The 19,535-nt window shown below is 33.8% G+C and overlaps 1 protein-coding gene across 6 annotated transcripts in view; it reads right to left on the bottom strand.

The window, feature by feature from the left end:
• The window catches only part of Nup98-96 (nuclear pore complex protein Nup98-96), a 617,363-nt gene that overhangs the window by 358,688 nt on the left and 239,140 nt on the right, over positions 1 to 19,535 (bottom strand). For all 6 annotated transcript variants that reach the window (XM_089589262.1, XM_089589263.1, XM_089589261.1 and 3 more), the window contains one exon: positions 4,885 to 5,025. In XM_089589262.1, the coding sequence (XP_089445388.1) occupies positions 4,885 to 5,025 (141 nt within the window). The remainder of the gene's footprint in view (positions 1 to 4,884; positions 5,026 to 19,535) is intronic.

Below are 19,535 nucleotides of genomic sequence, written 5' to 3'. Positions count from 1 at the left end.
ATTACGGAAGTTTAAATGTCACGAGCGAGGGTAATGCCCTTGGCCACCTACTTTTGTCACACCAGCTATGTAAGCGCCGCGAAGCCTTATCATATAACTTAGTCCATCGTTCGATCAGTAACAAGTAAGTCGTAAACACTCATACTCTCGCTTACCTGATGTTATTGTGACATATTGTAAATTATATTGAGCATTATGTCGTTGTGCGTATGTAACCATATTAAAATCTCTTGATGAGGCTGGTATAAATAGTCAGCGAAACGTTGCTGTACTAAAATAAGAAATACAAGAACTCTAGGTGTTATAATTTCTTGAATCTCAAATCCAATGGATCACCGATCACCTTACTTCCTTATTTATTGGAGGGCAATGATATAACTTGCACAACTATCATAAAATTTAAATATAGTTAGAGATAAAATCCATACTAAATACGCAACGGTAATTTAAATGTTTAGGATAAGGTCTATACCGTATCAAAAGAATTTTAAAATCAGCAAACAGGACTTAGCGTGATCTATGCAATAAAAATATACAGTTTGGAAACAACGTGACTGTTTTGGCAGAAGATTTTCGCCATATCCCTTTTGATTTCTGAAATATTACTAGAATTACGGTAATAGCTTGAACTATTTAATCATTATTTTTTAAAAAACTACGTTACATATTAAAGTAAAAGATGTGTATCTCTGACAGATATAAATTTTTCGAATTTTTCTGGGAGATGGATGAAGAAAAAGCCAAAACAATTAAAATTTAAAGAAATCAGAAAACGAATAATATATATTTCAAAACATTAGGAAAATTTAATAAGTATTCGATTAGAAGGGTCGTTCTGACCCTTAATAATAAATGGACTAACACGCAACTTACAAAGGTGCTGACAATACAAATAATAAAACTTGTGTAAAATTTCCAGTTCAAACATCAAGTAGTGTTACTTAAAGTTATCTATCCTATAAACTGTGTTTAGAAGTAAAAGTAACGTTATTGGGTAGTTATAGTTAAAGTAAAAATTATTTTAATAAAAAATTAAAGTCTAGGTAAAGCATAAGCATGTACTATATGCGTGCAATCTTATACGATTACAAAATACTAAATTGTTTAAGTATAAAATAAAAGCAAAAATCATAACCAGAGAAAAAATGGGAAACAGAGTTTTTTTTATTACGTCTAGCTTAAAATATAGATCATTTAATACTATCATTTTTAGTATCGAACAGCAAGCATTGTTCTTTAGATTTAGCGTTTACTATACTAATTATTTAATTGTAAGGACAAAGTTTTTACAGTCAAGTCAGATGATCGAAAAAAGTTTTTAGTCGCAACTTATGTCAATTGATAATTCTCTGTAAAAAATTTAACTTTTTAACTGCACTTTTTAGATTCTTGATTTAGACTATAGCTGATAGAGATGGTCACATGTTCAAAGTTTTTTTTCAGTGTTTCTTAATAACGTCTTTAAGACATTTTCCAGAAGTTTTCAGTGTATTTTACTCTTTATTTTAAGAGAGGGAAAACCAGAATCCAAAAAAATTTTCATTAATAGGAAACCATATAATCTTTTACCACTTATTGTAAACTTCAAATTTCATGATCTTTTTATACGCGATCCTTCAAGTAGTGGACTTGCTGCATAAACAGGTATTACGTGCCTTCAAATCTAACTAATATATAAAGCAAAGTCACTAAAACCGTTGTAATCACTAACTACGAAAACTACTGAACCCATTCTGCTCAAATTTTGAACACTGATTCATGATACTTCCTAGATAGTTTTAGTATAGTTTTTATCTAAAAAAATGTAATAACAATAGCAATAAATTAGCTCAAAGCTTTGCAAAAATACGCCAGCTTTTCACTTTAGTTTAGTTAAATCCGCTAGGTGGCGTGGACATTTAATAGAGTCTACCTGCAACAGAATTAATTAAGTGTGGTTACAATACGCCGGAGCGTCTAGACATCTAATGCAGTCGTACTACGACAGTTCAACGAGCTGCTTAGAGAATGTAGATGATAGTCTTGCAGCTGTATATTCCGGTTACGGACGACACTCTTTTCTGGGGGGAAAGGGACCTAGGTCTCCAATCACACTGAATCTCGACGAGTGCGATAAAAGAAAGTCATTCTAACCGATGACGCTTCTGACATAATACCAGAAGACATATCTAGCCAGAGCACCACCTGTTCCAACTCTTCAGAGTTATGTGGCAGCCCCACCATCCCGCCTGGTGCTGTCAGAGGATTTTTGGCTACAAATATGAGCCAGGGAAAACAGCTCTGAGGGGCACGGGCAGCCACAATGGCTACCATCTTAGTCGTCGCGTCCCCAACGCGCTTACCCACATGTTCCCATCTAACGCTGAGCAGTTTGTTATCCGGCGAACGACCCGAAGACGATATATTCTTTGGTCAGCGGCATACCTCCCTTCATCACAGTCTCCGTACATAGAGACTCCCAGGGTAAGAATCAAGCTACCCGTAGCTAGCTCTTCATCATCAGGAATAACGAATAGCTGGAAGTTTTACCACTGGCGCTTTTTAGGGCCATTATAAGTATTTACGTTCCCTACTTAACCAACAACCTCATCGGTTCTTTTTAGGGGCCACCCAAGTGTAAACTACCTTGCCAACAAATACATTTTTACTACCATTTCCGAAAGCGATTCGTCGACTCAGAGACTATAAGACTAAATATATACTAAATATCAATATAAAAGGCTAAATATTAAAATAATAACTGAAGACGGGCACTATTAAAGCAAGTCAGCCATTCACTGGCAGACGTCACCTGTGGAGTTGTTCTTCGCAATGCTGGAAAACCCGGGGACCGACGACCCTATATGTATTACCCTCTCGACTCTAAGCATTTAACCAGGAATCACCGATCCTCTCCAAGGTCTGCGCTGGGCAAACCTATAACAGCTATGAAGGAAAAAAAACTTGAGCCAACAAGATATATAGCCTCGACTGGACAAGTATCACTAACCAATCTCCCCATCTAAGATCACCAAAACAACTGAATCTGCACATAAAAAGGTGCTTAAGACACCAACGTCTTCGACGTTATACCGGGAGACGTTGGGAAAGAGCACTACAACTAGCCCCAAAGCTTCGGACTTTGTAATTTTTCTCCCAATCAGTCTGGGTCTTCAACAGCAAGCCAGAGAAGATCACCCTGAGGTATCCAGGCAGTCATTATTGCTGTTAACTGAAGTCAAGAAAGAGTTTACTTAATAAGCTCACCGGTCTTTTTTAGGGCCATCGGACGTCGAACTACCTTGCCAACAAACATATTAGATTTTAACAAAGTTGATAGAAAACAGCCTTCAGGGGTCACACAAATTTTAAGCGTGCCAAAAGTCGCAAGAGGGTGAATTGGATGAAAAACTTTAAGTGTATCTATTAAATACAATTTTACTTAGGCGTCAAGAAACTGACGCAGAAAATTCATCGAGATTGAAACAGCAGCGTCAAAATCGACAACTAAAAAGTTCATTACGTAAAAGATCAGCTTTTCATTGTACCCTCACGGCCTCATAGCAATCTCTGAAATCCTTAAAGATCCTACTTCAGATTTTTTAATGAGTAGAAAATGTATTTATGTTTTTGTGGCAATAAAAATGTAGAGTTTAAGGTCCAGGACTTTGTTGCTCTGGTCCAGGACTTTGTGAAATATGAGAAAAAAAATTTTTTTTTAACATGAATTTTTTGGGAGTTTAAAATCTCAACAGCTTTAAAAAATAGCCCTTTTCGTGAATTACACGGGTGAAACTGCAAATCAACGGCTCCTCATGGCCACCGATTATTTTATGGCATAAAGAACGCACGGTACTTTTCAGCATAATTATATTTTTTGAATTTTTACACCTTATTATTTGACCAAATAAACTATATGGATTCCGAAAAAATATGTTTTTAATAAGAAGATTTTTGCTCTGAGATGTGTCGGGAATATGTGTAAAATTTTTAACTGAAAACGTTTCACATTACATGTCAACACACTACGGTGTTTTATTTAGTAAGTCTCGGGCGAAGCCGAGACGGGGGGCTGCTAGTGTTGAAATATCCGTGAAACCTAAGGTAAACAATCTTAAATTTGGCTAATTTGAAATTGAATGTCACCTAACATTTGTTTTTACGGCAAGTTTCCTACGTAAAAATCATATGGGTAGAATTAGGGGTGCAGTTAAAGAAAAATTAAGAAAAAATTGTGTCTTTTCTTCTATAAATTGTCTTCTTACTATGAGCACAAAGTGCAACGGCTGTTATGACCCTCCTGTAAGAAAAAGAATATACGCGACTCGGACACAAACAAACAAGAAATGAACCCTTTGGCACATGATGTAGTATTATTCTGGAGACCTTAAAAAAGGTGCTTCATAATCTGAATGATTAAAAAAAATATTTTGAAACGGTAATGCGTTAAAAATTTTAAAAACTTACAGCTCTAGTAGTTAATTTTTTTTTGTTCTTTTATAGTTTTTTTTTTTTTCTTATATATAAGGAAGAAAATTTTTAAAAATGTATAAAAAAAAAACTCCTGACTATTACTGATGGCTTGACTAGTCAAGAAACCTGAAAAAGTGAGGGTATAGTTTTTTCATTAAGAATAATTAATCAGCATAGATTTTGACAAAAAAACTTTTTGGACCGTCTGTCCCTAAGTGGAGTAGCATTTTTTTAAAAAGTATCAATAGGAGAAATTGCAAAATAACAGTTCTTATGCATATGTGTATATTATAATTAAAAATAGCTTAAAAATACTGCATTTTTAACATTTTGAGTTATACATGACCCTATTTTTGTTTTTCAGTAGTGTCAGTTTTTCCTTTCTAGGTAGAAAAATTTAGCTGTATGGATAGTAAGTATTAAAAAACTCACCTTTGATAATGGAACCGGTGTCATAATTTTCGGTTTGTTCATAGTAGTCTTATCACGAGAAAAGATCTTATGATGAGAATTACTATTTCCTTTAGATAAAGAGTTACATGGTTTTAAAAACTCTTCACTTTTACCAGACGCCTGAAAAATTTATGCTCTTTAAATTTACTTTAGATTTATTTGTAATTATTTAAGAGTACACGATATCAATAGCAGCAGATTAAAAATTATTGTAGCTACAAAAATTGATAAAAGAAGACAGGTAAGAAAGTAGTACTTCGTTTAATTACGGGTAGTTGAACTGACTAAGTGTATATTTCGTTCAACAAAATTCATATCAAGTTTTCAATATTCGATGTGAACAAGAAATACTATGTTATCTAAAATAAGATAGGAACGTGAAATTATAAAACACAAAAAGTAAAATTAATAAGGAGCTTAAGCCTCCTAAGAAATTTTAAAAAATAATTGACGTATTGTATAGCCTACATAATAAGGGGGCTAGGAGTTATTGTAAATTGCCACTCAGCCATAAAAAGAAAGAAGCTGCTTTCTGTATACCAGATTTTTTGCCCAAATCACACTTATTTCTATGGGTACTCTGTCGTTTAAAAAAAAAAATATATATATATTCTCTTGGTCCAAAGTTGTGTTACACATTTATTTTTACAACTGTGTATACCAGTAAAATAAGGAAAACAGTATTGGTAGTTTTTTTGAACGATGACACATGCACATAAACTAGAAAATAAATTACTATATTACTAAAAATTGCTAAAATTAAATAAATTATGAATAAAAATACTACAATTACACCTAAATTCAAGTAAACAGAAATGTTTAAGAGTGCATAATTTGTTCCTGAACTTGGTTATATTATGTACTATGGATTAGACGTTTATTGATAACACGTGGGACAGAGTAAGTGTCCGAGAGACTGGCTAGGGTAACTGAGGGTATTACTGGAACTTTTTTGACTTAGGCTACTTAAATGTATAGTATGAAAAAAAAAATTTTTAATCTAATACATTTTTTTTATTATTGACTTTATTTAATAAAAATCAATAAATGATTTTTCAATAGACATAAAAAAGATCATATTGTTGATAATAAATATTTTTGTGAATAGTCAACATGCTCCTATTACTGACACCATGTAAGTATTACTGGCCCCCCAAAGCTGTCTCAATTTGAATTACTGACCGTGTAATACTGGCAAATATAATTTTTAACCCTTTTTCCGTAAAATCACAATAAAATCTACCTAATCTAATACAATCCATGATAATTGAAAAAAAATAATAAAATTTAGCTATCAATGTGTTTTAATTTTGTTTGCAATTCACTTATTTGGTTTTTCAAATCTTTTTCTAATGATATCTTCACTAAAATTTCTTCTTGGGATTTTTTTTTTGTTCAATTTTATTAATTATTTTTTGGTGTGCAACAAGTTTGGCTTTTTTTTTTTCAATTTTAGTTTGTTGTTTTATAAATTTTTTTTCTTGCTTGATTAATTTGTCATTTTCTCTTTTTATTTACAACATTTTCGTTTTCTCTGATCTCACTTTCTTTTAGCTGCTGTTTCCAATTTAACAACTTTATCTTTTTTTTTCTTCACTGATTTTTTGCCACAGAGGACCTGATATAACTGATGGACTTTTAGTTATACTCATTTTTTTGTTTACTGATTGAAAAATATCTTCAGAAGGCCAAGACAATCACTGCCAGTAATTCAACAGTAGCGACAAACATTGTACCAAATACTGGCATCAAAAATTAAAAAAGAAAAGACATTCAAAATTTATTTTCACTGCATTTATCAAAAAATTGAGGTTTTCTTTAATTCAATAAATTGTTTCTTGTGTGATTTTGCCATATTTATTAATAAAAATACCACTGAAAGCAAGTCGCTTTTTGCTGTGAAATTTAATTTTTTAAGAGGGAATCACACACCTGTCTGTGTTATCACTTATAAAATGATTAAAATTTATGTTTCGTACTGATACGCGATTGAATAATATTTGTGCAGTTATTTACTTCACGACAAAATTTTTTTTGCATATTAATCATTATTAAATAATTTTGTATGTATTTATTTCTATTGCCTGCCAGTAATTGGAGCAGTGCTAATAATACCCATAGTTACCCCATCGGAAAAATTAATAAGAAACAAAATAAGTACATAGAATAAAAAGTATGTTACAAAAAGTTTCAGAATAAATGAAAACGTAACATTAGTAAATTAAAGCAAGAAGAAACAGAAAAAAAATGGAAGGGGTAGTGCAAAGGTAAGAAAGCATATGTGGGTGTCAAAAAGCTAGTGAGATAAGCATGATGTGTAGAGGATGATTAAGGAAGTAAAACATAAACAAAAATTAAACTAAACTAAGAAAGAACGTGACAACAACATAAAATCGGAAGTTGTGTAATAAGAAGAAACATAATGTTGTAGTTCGAAGTGAAAACAAAGGAAAAAAAACATTTAAGAGCAAATAGAGAATGCTGCAAGCTAAACAATAGTGCAAAACCGATTTTAAAAAGTCCAAGAGATTTGACTTCGACAGTGAATGTAGAGACATGAAAAAAGATTGAGACAAAGACAAAAAATAAATAAAAAGGCACCAGTTCATTTGTTTCTAAGAACACAAAGGTCTAAAAAGTAGGAAAATACATACTGTTACGTGTACAAAAAACAATTGAAGCACATGACTGTATGAAAACGAAACTAAACTGTATTAACAGAGGCGGACAGAAGTAACTAGCTATGGATTACAATATTGACTAGACTACTATGTTTTACCAACAAAAACTACACCTTGCCACGCACAGCAACATCTTTGATCACACGTTAACTCATACGTTGCACGATTATTTAACCATGTACCTAACATTTCTCTTTCCTCTTTCAAATGGTAATCCCGACAATCACATAACGAAACACAATACACCACTCCAAATTTTAACCTTTATCTTCTTTTATTGTAGCTACAGGATATCAATACAGCTCTGCGATATAGAATAACCTTAATTGACCCCTTTTTCTAAGTTTCCAAATACATTTAATTTCACTGTAAATCCGACAACAACTGGATTTTTTTTTACAGCTGCAGGACTGGTAATGGAGCGGTCCAATAGATATAAGTGTATTTAACAACTAGCATTAGCCACAAGTTAAAGGCAGCCATTAAACGCTAAAGTGCTACCTGACTTATCGTATCGAAAACACAGTGAAAGTCCTAGTAGTCTACAAGTGTAACAACATCCTAAAAAGAATAATCCTGGTGAATACAGATTAAGTACTATGCTAGTGTCAAAAGCCAGACTGAAGTGATGAAAGGAAAAATTTTTCTTCTTAGTACACATTTATTTATTTGACCAGCACATGATCAAGTGTTTTATCAAATAAAAAAAATGTTAACAACTGAGTTCATTTTATTAGCATCTTAGGGTTCCAACACCGTAAAAAAGTTTCCTATAGGAGCAAGTTCCTTATTTGAAGGTGAACACATGTGACCAGAGACAAATTTTAAAAATATATCAAATACGGGCTCACCTGATTGACGATTACGGTTGTTCAAATTAAAATATATATGTAGCGACGTGGACTAAGACACATGACTCTTGCGGCAGAGCAAGTGTTAACCTCTTCCGTGAGGTGTCTGACAGGAGCCAACACCGACAAACGTGATGAGTAAAAGTACCGAGTGCTGGTATAATGTTAGGTTTTGTTTCACGTGTATGCGCTCTTATCACCACGTGAGTGTCCCCCCGCTCCTAGCGCACGGCGCCTCGTTGGGACCAGAGCTCAAGTCCACGTCTCGCATAGTACCTACTGAAAAATTTACAAGTATCGTTTCAATTTGCTTATTCTACTGCGATTATAACCTTATCCAATAAATCGACTTGAATCTTTACTGTCACGAGAAAACTCTTCCGTTGTTATTCAGTAGAGTTTTTTTTATTATTTCGATCTCGTCCATTGAATTAGTATCGCATCGCAGTGTCTTTCCTTGCGATAGCGATTAAAATTAGTGTACGATTATTAAGTTTAATAAATTTATTAAGTACATTATTCAAAGTAATTCTACATGTCAATGTTTTATTTCGTCGTAATAACTCGGAATTTTGATTTGTTGTTGAATTCTGTTTAATTTTCGAAACGTCAATTTGCAACAAAGGAAATAATATAGTTGCGCGCATGATTCGAGGCTCAATTAGCTTTTAATCTTGCTGATTGAGCAAGTCATAGAAAAAAAATTAACGGTACTCAACTTTGTTCGTAAGGTGTCAGTTAGTGCGTTGTTGCAAATGGCACCAAGTAAAGCAAACACTTAAAAATCGGACGACAAAGATAAATAATTAAATAATAATTATGCTCAAATAGATGTACGTTGAAGTCACCGGCTATTATGATACCTGGATTATTAAGAGCGTGTTTATTGAATGTCTTAAGAAAAGATGCAAGGACTAGCGTTTTTGATCGCCTTTAAACCATCCTAACCGTTTTAAGAATGTTAATCTTTAAACTAGATTAAGAACAAAGCACTACAACACCTCCTTACTGAAATGAGCATACATACTTTGTTAGTCCTAGATAATAAACCACAGCCCCTTTAAATAAGAATATCTTAGTACATAAGAAGTAAGGAAAAATAGGTTGATTCAAACTTAGTTTCACACATGCATAACACATTAACTCTGTTGTCAATGAAAAAGTAATTGATAGCATCATTGTAGTTAGCCACTGAGTTGGGATTTACGGTATGGAACTCTTATGTTTTGACGAATGGCACAGTCAACATTTGCCTTAGGTCAGCATCGGTATTATTCTTCAATCTCTCTGGCCTGCTCTCCTTACACACATCAATAATACCCTACCTTATTGTACTAAGAATAGCTTAAAAACTATGTATTTAGTATCACATGATTACAATGGATAAGGCAGTTCAAAAGAGCAAAGTAAGCAAGCAAGCGAAGCGTCAATAGACAGTTGATTGTGAGTGGTCAGGTTTACATTCTGTTGCCTTCTTTTTTCTATGACTGCCAAACTTAAGCTAATTACGGGCTGCTATTGTTTGTTTGATTTTGGTAATGAAATCAATGTACCAAAGACAGCTGTACTCTAAAATATGTATTTTTATTCACAACACCTCATTCTTTCCTAATAATCTTCTGTAGCATAATATTAACACAAAGAATACACACTACTGAAGAGAGACACACTCGAAGGACGAGATCAGCCGTCAAAAATAGCAAACAAGTATTACTCCTCAATGTATGTAAATTTCCTTGCCGAGACGATTTTTGTGTGAGTTCTAGTAATACGAACACTAAAAGAGTCTCTCTTTCATCTCAACTCTCTCTTGATCATCTTATTTTAATCTATAAATGCTATAAATCATCTATAAAAAACACTTACTATCTTTAAAACTTTACATAGTATTTCATAAAAATGCACAGTAGAGTTGAGATGATATTCGGTAGAAGAGCACTTAATTTTATTACTTCATTTTTTTGTGCCGATTAAAGAATGTAAAATTTCTTGATATTGTTAAAATTTAAAATAATTGTTGCGTTACAGAGTAATATCTGATATACACAAACCCATTAGAGAAATTGAGTTTTATGTTTTCTTAAAAATTTGTACGAAATTAATAAAGGAAAAAACTGGTTTTTATAAACCATTTCGCATTTTTTCACATAGATTCCATGAAAATTTCCTTTCCATAAGTATACTTAGCTATATTTACTATTTAGTTTTTAATTATCCCGTAAAAAAAAGGCAGTAGAGTTTGTTTGAAATATGTTACCTAATCCTGTATTTTTCTTACGCCCTGTTCATAGTGAGTGCAGCAACTAAAAGCAGCTAAAAGCAAAAGTCAGCAAAGGTTAGGCAAACGTAGGCAATCAGCGTCACTAGCTGTTGCTAACGTTTCCTTACTTTTGGTTCACGTTCCTAGCAAATGATATCCCTTGTTGATACTACTTTGTATACCTGTATACAAAAGAGTAACAGCTATCAACATAAATCAAAAGTAAGGAAACGCAAGCAACAGCTAGTGGTGCTAATTGCCTACCTTTTTCTAACCTTTCCCTACCTTTGCCGACCTTTGCCGTCGGCTGCTGCACTTACTGTAAATGGGACCTAACAAAACTAAAAACGATCACCAGTCATACCTTTCTCAATACTCAATAATATGACTATCAGACCAGTTTTTTCGTGTAATAGTTTATTATCGTGCAAATTCTCATACAAATTATCAAAAAAATGAATGAAACTAATTACATCTCACAGGAAATTCATAACCACAAATATGAAATTCAATAGAAATTATAAACAGTGTAAAAACTCTACGACTCCTAAATATTTAACTTCAATTTCATTTAATGTTAAAAATCTCTTCGTAAATGTTTCTATCCACGAAGTAGAGAACATTACAACAAACCTTTACAAAAATTTTATGTGAATGAAAGTAGTTTTAAGAGTAATATTATAATAACTAGAAGTTTGTTAAAAAAAAATATTTCCTAATTTTAAATAAAATAGTTTTTTTTTGATTGACTAACTTGATTAGCCTACTCCTAAGAGAGATTTTTACTAATTACTTGAAAAAAGAAATAATAAAATATACGCTTAGTTATAACTCATTCTTTTAGAATTGTTACATCGATAATGTGATTTTTCTGTTGGACTAGTATAAAAAAATAACTAGACCTACTTTCCAAAAACATTAATACATTCTAAGAAAATATATAATTTACAATACGACAAGAAGTCAATAAAAAGAATTTATTTCTTAGATGTAACAACACACACAGTACACGATAAATAAGAATATAGTATTTTCCATCAACCTACCCACACAGATATTGCAATTCATAACAATTTGTACATCATTTTAGACATAAAATGTCCACATACTATGACTATGTAATATAGCTATGTATAACTAAATCTTTTTTTATATACGTCTAAAAAATTACTGTGATAATAGAAAAATTATGTTTTTATAACGAACGTAGAGATTGACAGTAAATTAGTCTACTTATAGTTTAATTAATGTTGCATGGAACTTTATCAAATATTGACTAATAGTATTAAATTACTTGGTACCTGACAGATAATAAGTCGATAATTATCAAACATGAACGAATTCAAAATAGTTATGATTTTAGCGAAAACCGATAAAAGGGCGTAAGCTTACTTATCTGGTACGCCCATGGCAATGATCTTAGGCATAAGCGAAACGTTGTACTGTTTTTGAAGCTCCTATATTTCTTCACACATTTTACTCTATTTAATCACAAGAATGGTGGGACTCTGCTGTATCGTTGTTAAGGTAGAAGTCTCTTGGACTTTATTATTCTATGTCTCTAAGTACTAGAAAGGTGATGCAAAAAGTTGAGTATTATCAAAGTGAAGCCACCCTTAGAGTATACTAATCTGACACGAACCATTACTTCAAGTCAATATATACATTGAAAGTCCCAGTTACAAGCTTTTGCATTAGTGAGAAAGAGAATGAGAGAGACATAATGGGTAACAAAATAAAAAGAGAGACAGAGAGAGAGAGAGATATATATAATTATAAATAGTGTAAAAACCTAGACGTACCGGCAAGTGGTACTCATAAAATATCGCCTTGATCATTGACACGATTTTCCAGATTGAAAACATTATAAGTTGGTAAGAAAAAATTATTACTCAGTGAACACTAAAAAAATCTGGATAGCACTACAAACACGCATCGGAAGCATAACGATTAGATTATGCTTAACTTTTAGACAGAGAATGACGACTTAAGACTGATGAAATACAACAGATGTTTAAAAGTACATATAAGATTAAAAATTACACATGTTAATAGAAATGTATTTAGTAGTTAAGGTAAGAATAACAAAAAAAAGGATGAAAGAGAAAAACAAAAAAACAAAGAGAAAAATGATTTTGTTATTTTACAATTGGAATAATAAAACTGTACAAAGAAAGAGAGTACAAAAAATTTCTTGCCTAAAAAAGGGTTATAAGACTGTTGAACGATAAAAAGAACAAAATTTGAAAGATTGAAAGAGAAAAACTGAAGAAACAAAATATCAAAGAGCAGTTCAAAATTATATGGTATGAAATAAAAAATAGCTATGTATGAAGAATCAAGAAAAAAATCAGCAATACTCGTCAGATGCATAAAACATCAAGAAAAATCGAACCAAAGAGAATTAAAAAGACATCTTATCATAATTACTATACATACAGTTGATAGCAATTCAATATTCAATTTTTATAAAAGAGATCACAGATAATAATCACTATTTTACAATGTAGACATTTAAATACTAGCTGGGCTCTACCCTCCTGCGCGCTTCACGCGCTAATCACCCATTTCCACTATTTAAGACTGATTAGAAAAATACCAGTGACATAATTTTTTTTTCTTACATGCTTGGAACAAAACGTAAGCTCATCAAAAATTTTTCTAAAAATAATTAGATAAAACAATACCATTTACTCGAAATAACAATAACTAAAGACAAATATGCACTCATACTGATGTTATCTACATATGTACATATATTGCTAATATATAGGTACAATAAATAGTAAAACGTAAATACCATACTTTTTAGTATTTTTCTTTTAATGGCTTTTTAGAAAACTGTGCACCAGAGTGATTAGCGATGACTTTTAAATTATTAAACATATGTATATAACAAATAGTCATGCTCCACAATACCAAGTTTATTTTTTAAGATTAAATATGTGTAAATAATATCGCACCCTTATGTACATTATATAGAAAAATGTATATACTAATATATAAATAATTACAACAGAAAGTCATCACGCCTGTTTATTTGCCTCATGGGCGGTGTGGCAACTAAACAAAGAAGTATTTCAGTTTCTTTTTTTTTTAATTATTATATAAAGGTAAATAATAATCTAAAAAATAATATATATAAGATCATACCATTTCGGAAGACGTCAGAAGGAAAGAAAAATTAAAGGTGGCAAGAGCAACTATGACACTGAAGTTCGGAACGTTCCGGGAACGAAATTTGATAACTGAACTAATCACTTTAAAATAGAGCGAAAATGAAACAAAACAACTAAAAGTAGTATAAGACACTGCCAATCATATATATAAGTCGTAAAAATAATAATTTTCCATGATTATACCCGGACCAAAAAAATATCATATATGTGCCTATGCTAACTTCCAACTCATTCAAACTTCTAAATTTCATAACTCAAAATCCAGAACGAAGGCCCCGCCAAAAATGATACACATTGTTAATTATTACATAAACAACGTATAAAAATTTTAATTTCAGGAAAAAAACGAAGGGGCGGGTAAGTTTTCATAGTTTTACCACCTCACGCACATATCGAGAACGGCCAAAGTGCGGCTTCTGGAGTTCATAACTCGAAATCCAGAACGAAGGCCCCACCAAAAATGATACACATTGTTTATTATTACATAAACAACGTATAAAAAATTTTATATTACGAAAAAAACGAAGAGACGGGTAAGTTTTCATAGATTTTCCACCTCACGCACATATCGAGAACGGCCAAAGTGCGGCTTCTGGAGTTCATAACTCGAAATCCAGAACGAAGGCCCCGCCAAAAATGATACACATTATTTATAATTACATAAACAATGTATGAGAATTTTAATATCAAAAAAAAAACGAAGGGGCGGGTAGGTTTTCAGCGATTTTCCACCTCACGCACATATCGAAAACGGCCAAAGTGCGGCTTCTTGAAATCATAACTCGAAATCCAGAACGAAGGCCCCGCCAAAAATGATACACATTGTTTATTATTACATTAACAACGTATAAAAATTTTAATATCAAAAAAAAAACGAAGGGGCGGGTAAGTTTTCATAGATTTTCCACCTCACGCACATATCGAGAACGGCCAAAGTGCGGCTTTTGGAATTTATAACTCGAAATCCAGAACGAAAGCCCCGCCAAAAATGATACACATTGTTTATTATTACATAAACAACGTATAAAAAATTTTATATTACGAAAAAAACGAAGGGGCGGGTAAGTTTTCATAGATTTTCCACCTCACGCACATATCGAGAACGGCCAAAGTGCGGCTTCTGGAAATCATAACTCGAAATCCAGAACGGAGGCCCCGCCAAAAATGATACACATTGTTTATTATTACATAAACAACGTATAAAAATTTTAATATCAGAAAAAAAACGAAGGGGCGGGTAGGTTTTCAGCGATTTTCCACCTCACGCGCAAATCGAGAACGGCCAAAGTGCGACTTCTGGAATTCATAACTCGAAATCCAGAACGAAGGCCCCGCCAAAAATGATACACATTGTTTATTATTACCTAAACAACGTATAAAAATTTTAAAATCAGAAAAAAAACGAAGGGGCGGGTAAGTTTTCACAGATTCTCCACCTTACGCACATATCCAGAACGGCCAAAGTGCGGCTTCTGGAGTTCATAACTCGAAATCCAGAACGAAGGCCCCGCCAAAAATGATACACATTATTTATAATTACATAAACAATGTATGAAAATTTTAATATCAAAAAAAAAACAAAGGGGCGGGTAGGTTTTCAGCGATTTTCCACCTCACGCACATATCGAAGACGGCCAAAGTGCGGCTTCTTGAGTTCATAACTCGAAATCCAGAACGAAGGCCGCGCCAAAAATGATACACATTGTTAATTATTACATAAACAACGTATATAAATTTTAATTTCAGGAAAAAAACGAAGGGGCGGGTAAGTTTTCATAGTTTTACCACCTCACGCACATATCGAGAACGGCGAAAGTGCGGCTTCTGGAGTTCATAACTCGAAATCCAGAACGAAGGCCCCACCAAAAATGATACACATTGTTTATTATTACATAAACAACGTATAAAAATTTTAATTTCAGAAAAAAAACGAAGGGGCGGGTAAGTTTTCATAGTTTTACCACCTCACGCACATATCGAGAACGGCCAAAGTGCGGCTTCTGGAGTTCATAACTCGAAATCCAGAACGAAGGCCCCGCCCAAAATAATACACATTGTTTATTATTACATAAACAACGTATGAAAATTTTAATATCAAAAAAAAAACGAAGGGGCGGGTAAGTTTTCAGCAATTTTCCACCTCACGCACATATCGAGAACGGCCAAAGTGCGGCTTCTGGAGTTCATAACTCAAAATCCAGAACGAAGGCCCCGCCAAAAATGATACACATTATTTAAAATTACATAAACAATGTATGAGAATTTTAATATCGAAAAAAAAACGAAGGGGCGGGTAGGTTTTCAGCGATTTTCCACCTCACGCACATATCGAGAACGGCCAAAGTGCGGCTTCTGGAGTTCATAACTCGAAATCCAGAACGAAGGCCCCGCCGAAAATGATACACATTGTTAATTATTACATAAACAACGTATAAAAGTCTTGCTTTCAGGAAAAAAACGAAGGGGCGGGTAAGTTTTCATAGTTTTACCACCTCACGTACATATCAAGAACGGCCAAAGTGCGGCTTCTGGAGTTCATAACTCGAAATCCAGAACGAAGGCCCCGCCAAAAATGATACACATTGTTTATTATTACATAAACAACGTATAAAAGTTTTAATATCAAAAAAAAAACGAAGGGGCGGGTAAGTTTTCAGCGATTTTCCACCTCACGCACATATCGAGAACGGCCAAAGTGCGGCTTCTGGAATTCATAACTCGAAATCAAGAACGAAGGCCCCACCAAAAATGATACACATTGTTTGTTATTACATAAACAACGTATAAAAATTTTAATTTCAGAAAAAAAACGAAGGGGCGGGTAGGTTTTCAGCGATTTTCCACCTCACGCGCAAATCGAGAACGGCCGAAGTGCGACTTCTGGAATTCATAACTCGAAATCCAGAACGAAGGCCCCGCCAAAAATGATACACATTGTTAATTATTACATAAACAACGTATAAAAATTTTAATTTCACAAAAAAAACGAAGGGGCGGGTAAGTTTTCATAGATTTTCCACCTCACGCACATATCGAGAACGGCCAAAGTGCGGCTTTTGGAATTCATAACTCGAAATCCAGAACGAAGGCCCCGCCAAAATGGATACACATTGTTTATTATTACATAAACAACGTATAAAGAATTTTATAGTACGAAAAAAACGAAGGGGCGGGTAAGTTTCCATAGATTTTCCACCTCACGCACATATCGAGAACGGCCAAAGTGCGGCTTCTGGAGTTCATAACTCGAAATCCAGAATGAAGGCCCCGCCAAAAATGATACACATTGTTTATTTTTACATAAACAACGTATAAAAATTTTAATATCAGAAAAAAAACGAAGGGGCGGGTAGGTTTTCAGCGATTTTCCACCTCACGCGCAAATCGAGAACGGCCAAAGTGCGACTTCTGGAATTCATAACTCGAAATCCAGAACGAAGGCCCCGCCAAAAATGATACACATTGTTAATTATTACATAAACAACGTATAAAAATTTTAATTTTACAAAAAAAACGAAGGGGCGGGTAAGTTTTCATAGATTTTCCACCTCACGCACACATCGAGAACGGCCAAAGTGCGACTTCTGGAATTCATCACTCGAAATCCAGAACGAAGGCCCCGCCAAAAATGATACACATTGTTGATTATTACATAAACAACGTACAAAAATTTTAATTTCACAAAAAAAACGAAGGGGCGGGTAAGTTTTCATAGATTTTCCACCTCACGCACATATCGAGAACGGCCAAAGTGCGGCTTCTGGAGTTCATAACTTGAAATCCAGAACGAAGGCCCCGCCAAAAATGATACACATTGTTTATTATTACATAAACAACGTATTAAAATTTTAATTTCAGAAAAAAAACGAAGGGGCGGGTAAGTTTTCAGCGATTTTCCACCTCACGCACATATCGAGAACGGCCAAAGTGCGGCTTCTGGAATTCTTAACTCGAAATTAAGAACGAAGGCCTCGCCAAAAATGATACACATTGTTAATTATTACATAAACAACGTATAAAAGTCTTAATTTCAGGAAAAAAACGAAGGGGCGGGTAAGTTTTCATAGTTTTACCACCTCACGCACATATCGAGAACGGCCAAAGTGCGGCTTCTGGAGTTCATAACTCGACATCCAGAACGACGGCCCCGCCAAAAATGATACACATTTTTTCTTATTACATAAACAACGTATAAAAATTTTAAATTCAGAAAAAAAACGAAGGGGCGGGTAGGTTTTCAGCGATTTTCCACCTCACGCGCAAATCGAGAACGGCCAAAGTGCGACTTCTGGAATTCATAACTCGAAATCCAGAACGAAGGCCGCGCCAAAAATGATACACATTGTTATTTATTACATAAACAACGTATAAAAATTTTAATTTCACAAAAAAAACGAAGGGGCGGGTAAGTTTTCATAGATTTTCCACCTCACGCACATATCGAGAACGGCCAAAGGGCGGCTTCTGGAGTTCATAACTCGAAATCCAGAACGAAGGCCCCGCCGAAAATGATACACATTGTTAATTATTACATAAACAACGTATAAAAGTCTTAAATTCAGGAAAAAAACGAAGGGGCGGGTAAGTTTTCATAGTTTTACCACCTCACGTACATATCAAGAACGGCCAAAGTGCGGCTTCTGGAGTTCATAACTCGAAATCCAGAACGAAGGCCCTGCCAAAAATGATACACATTGTTTATTATTACATAAACAACGTATAAAAATTTTAATATCAGAAAAAAAACAAAGGGGCGGGTAGGTTTTCAGCGATTTTCCACCTTACGCGCAAATCGAGAACGGCCAAAGTGCGACTTCTGGAACTCATAACTCGAAATCCAGAACGAAGGCCCCGCCAAAAATGATACACATTGTTAATTATTACATAAACAACGTATAAAAATTTTAATTTCACAAAAAAAACGAAGGGGCGGGTAAGTTTTCATATATTTTCCACCTCACGCACATATCGAGAACGGCCAAAGTGCGGCTTTTGGAATTCATAACTCGAAATCCAGAACAAAGGCCCCGCCAAAAATGATACACATTGTTTATTATTACATAAACAACGTATAAAAAATTTTATATTACGAAAAAAACGAAGGGGCGGGTAAGTTTTCATAGATTTTCCACCTCACGCACATATCGAGAACGGCCAAAGTGCGGCTTCTGGAGTTCATAACTCGAAATCCAGAACGAGGGCTCCGCCAAAAATGATACACATTGTTTATTATTACATAAACAACGTATAAAAATTTTAATATCAGAAAAAAAACAAAGGGGCGGGTAGGTTTTCAGCGATTTTCCACCTCACGCGCAAATCGAGAACGGCCAAAGTGCGACTTCTGGAATTCATAACTCGAAATCCAGAACGAAGGCCCCGCCAAAAATGATACACATTGTTTATTATTACCTAAACAACGTATAAAAATTTTAAAATCAGAAAAAAAACGAAGGGGCGGGTAAGTTTTCACAGATTCTCCACCTTACGCACATATCCAGAACGGCCAAAGTGCGGCTTCTGGAGTTCATAACTCGAAATCCAGAACGAAGGCCCCGCCAAAAATGATACACATTATTTATAATTACATAAACAATGTATAAGAATTTTAATATCAAAAAAAAAACGAAGGGGCGGGTAGGTTTTCAGCGATTTTCCA

Source organism: Copidosoma floridanum, unplaced genomic scaffold (assembly GCF_036245765.1).
Source record: "Copidosoma floridanum isolate Cflo_tuat_1 unplaced genomic scaffold, Cflo_Japanese_pri ptg000008l, whole genome shotgun sequence".
Classification (NCBI taxonomy): domain Eukaryota; kingdom Metazoa; phylum Arthropoda; class Insecta; order Hymenoptera; family Encyrtidae; genus Copidosoma; species Copidosoma floridanum.
The sequence above is the reverse complement of the archived record's forward strand: the minus strand, read 5'-3'. Positions and strand labels throughout refer to the sequence as shown.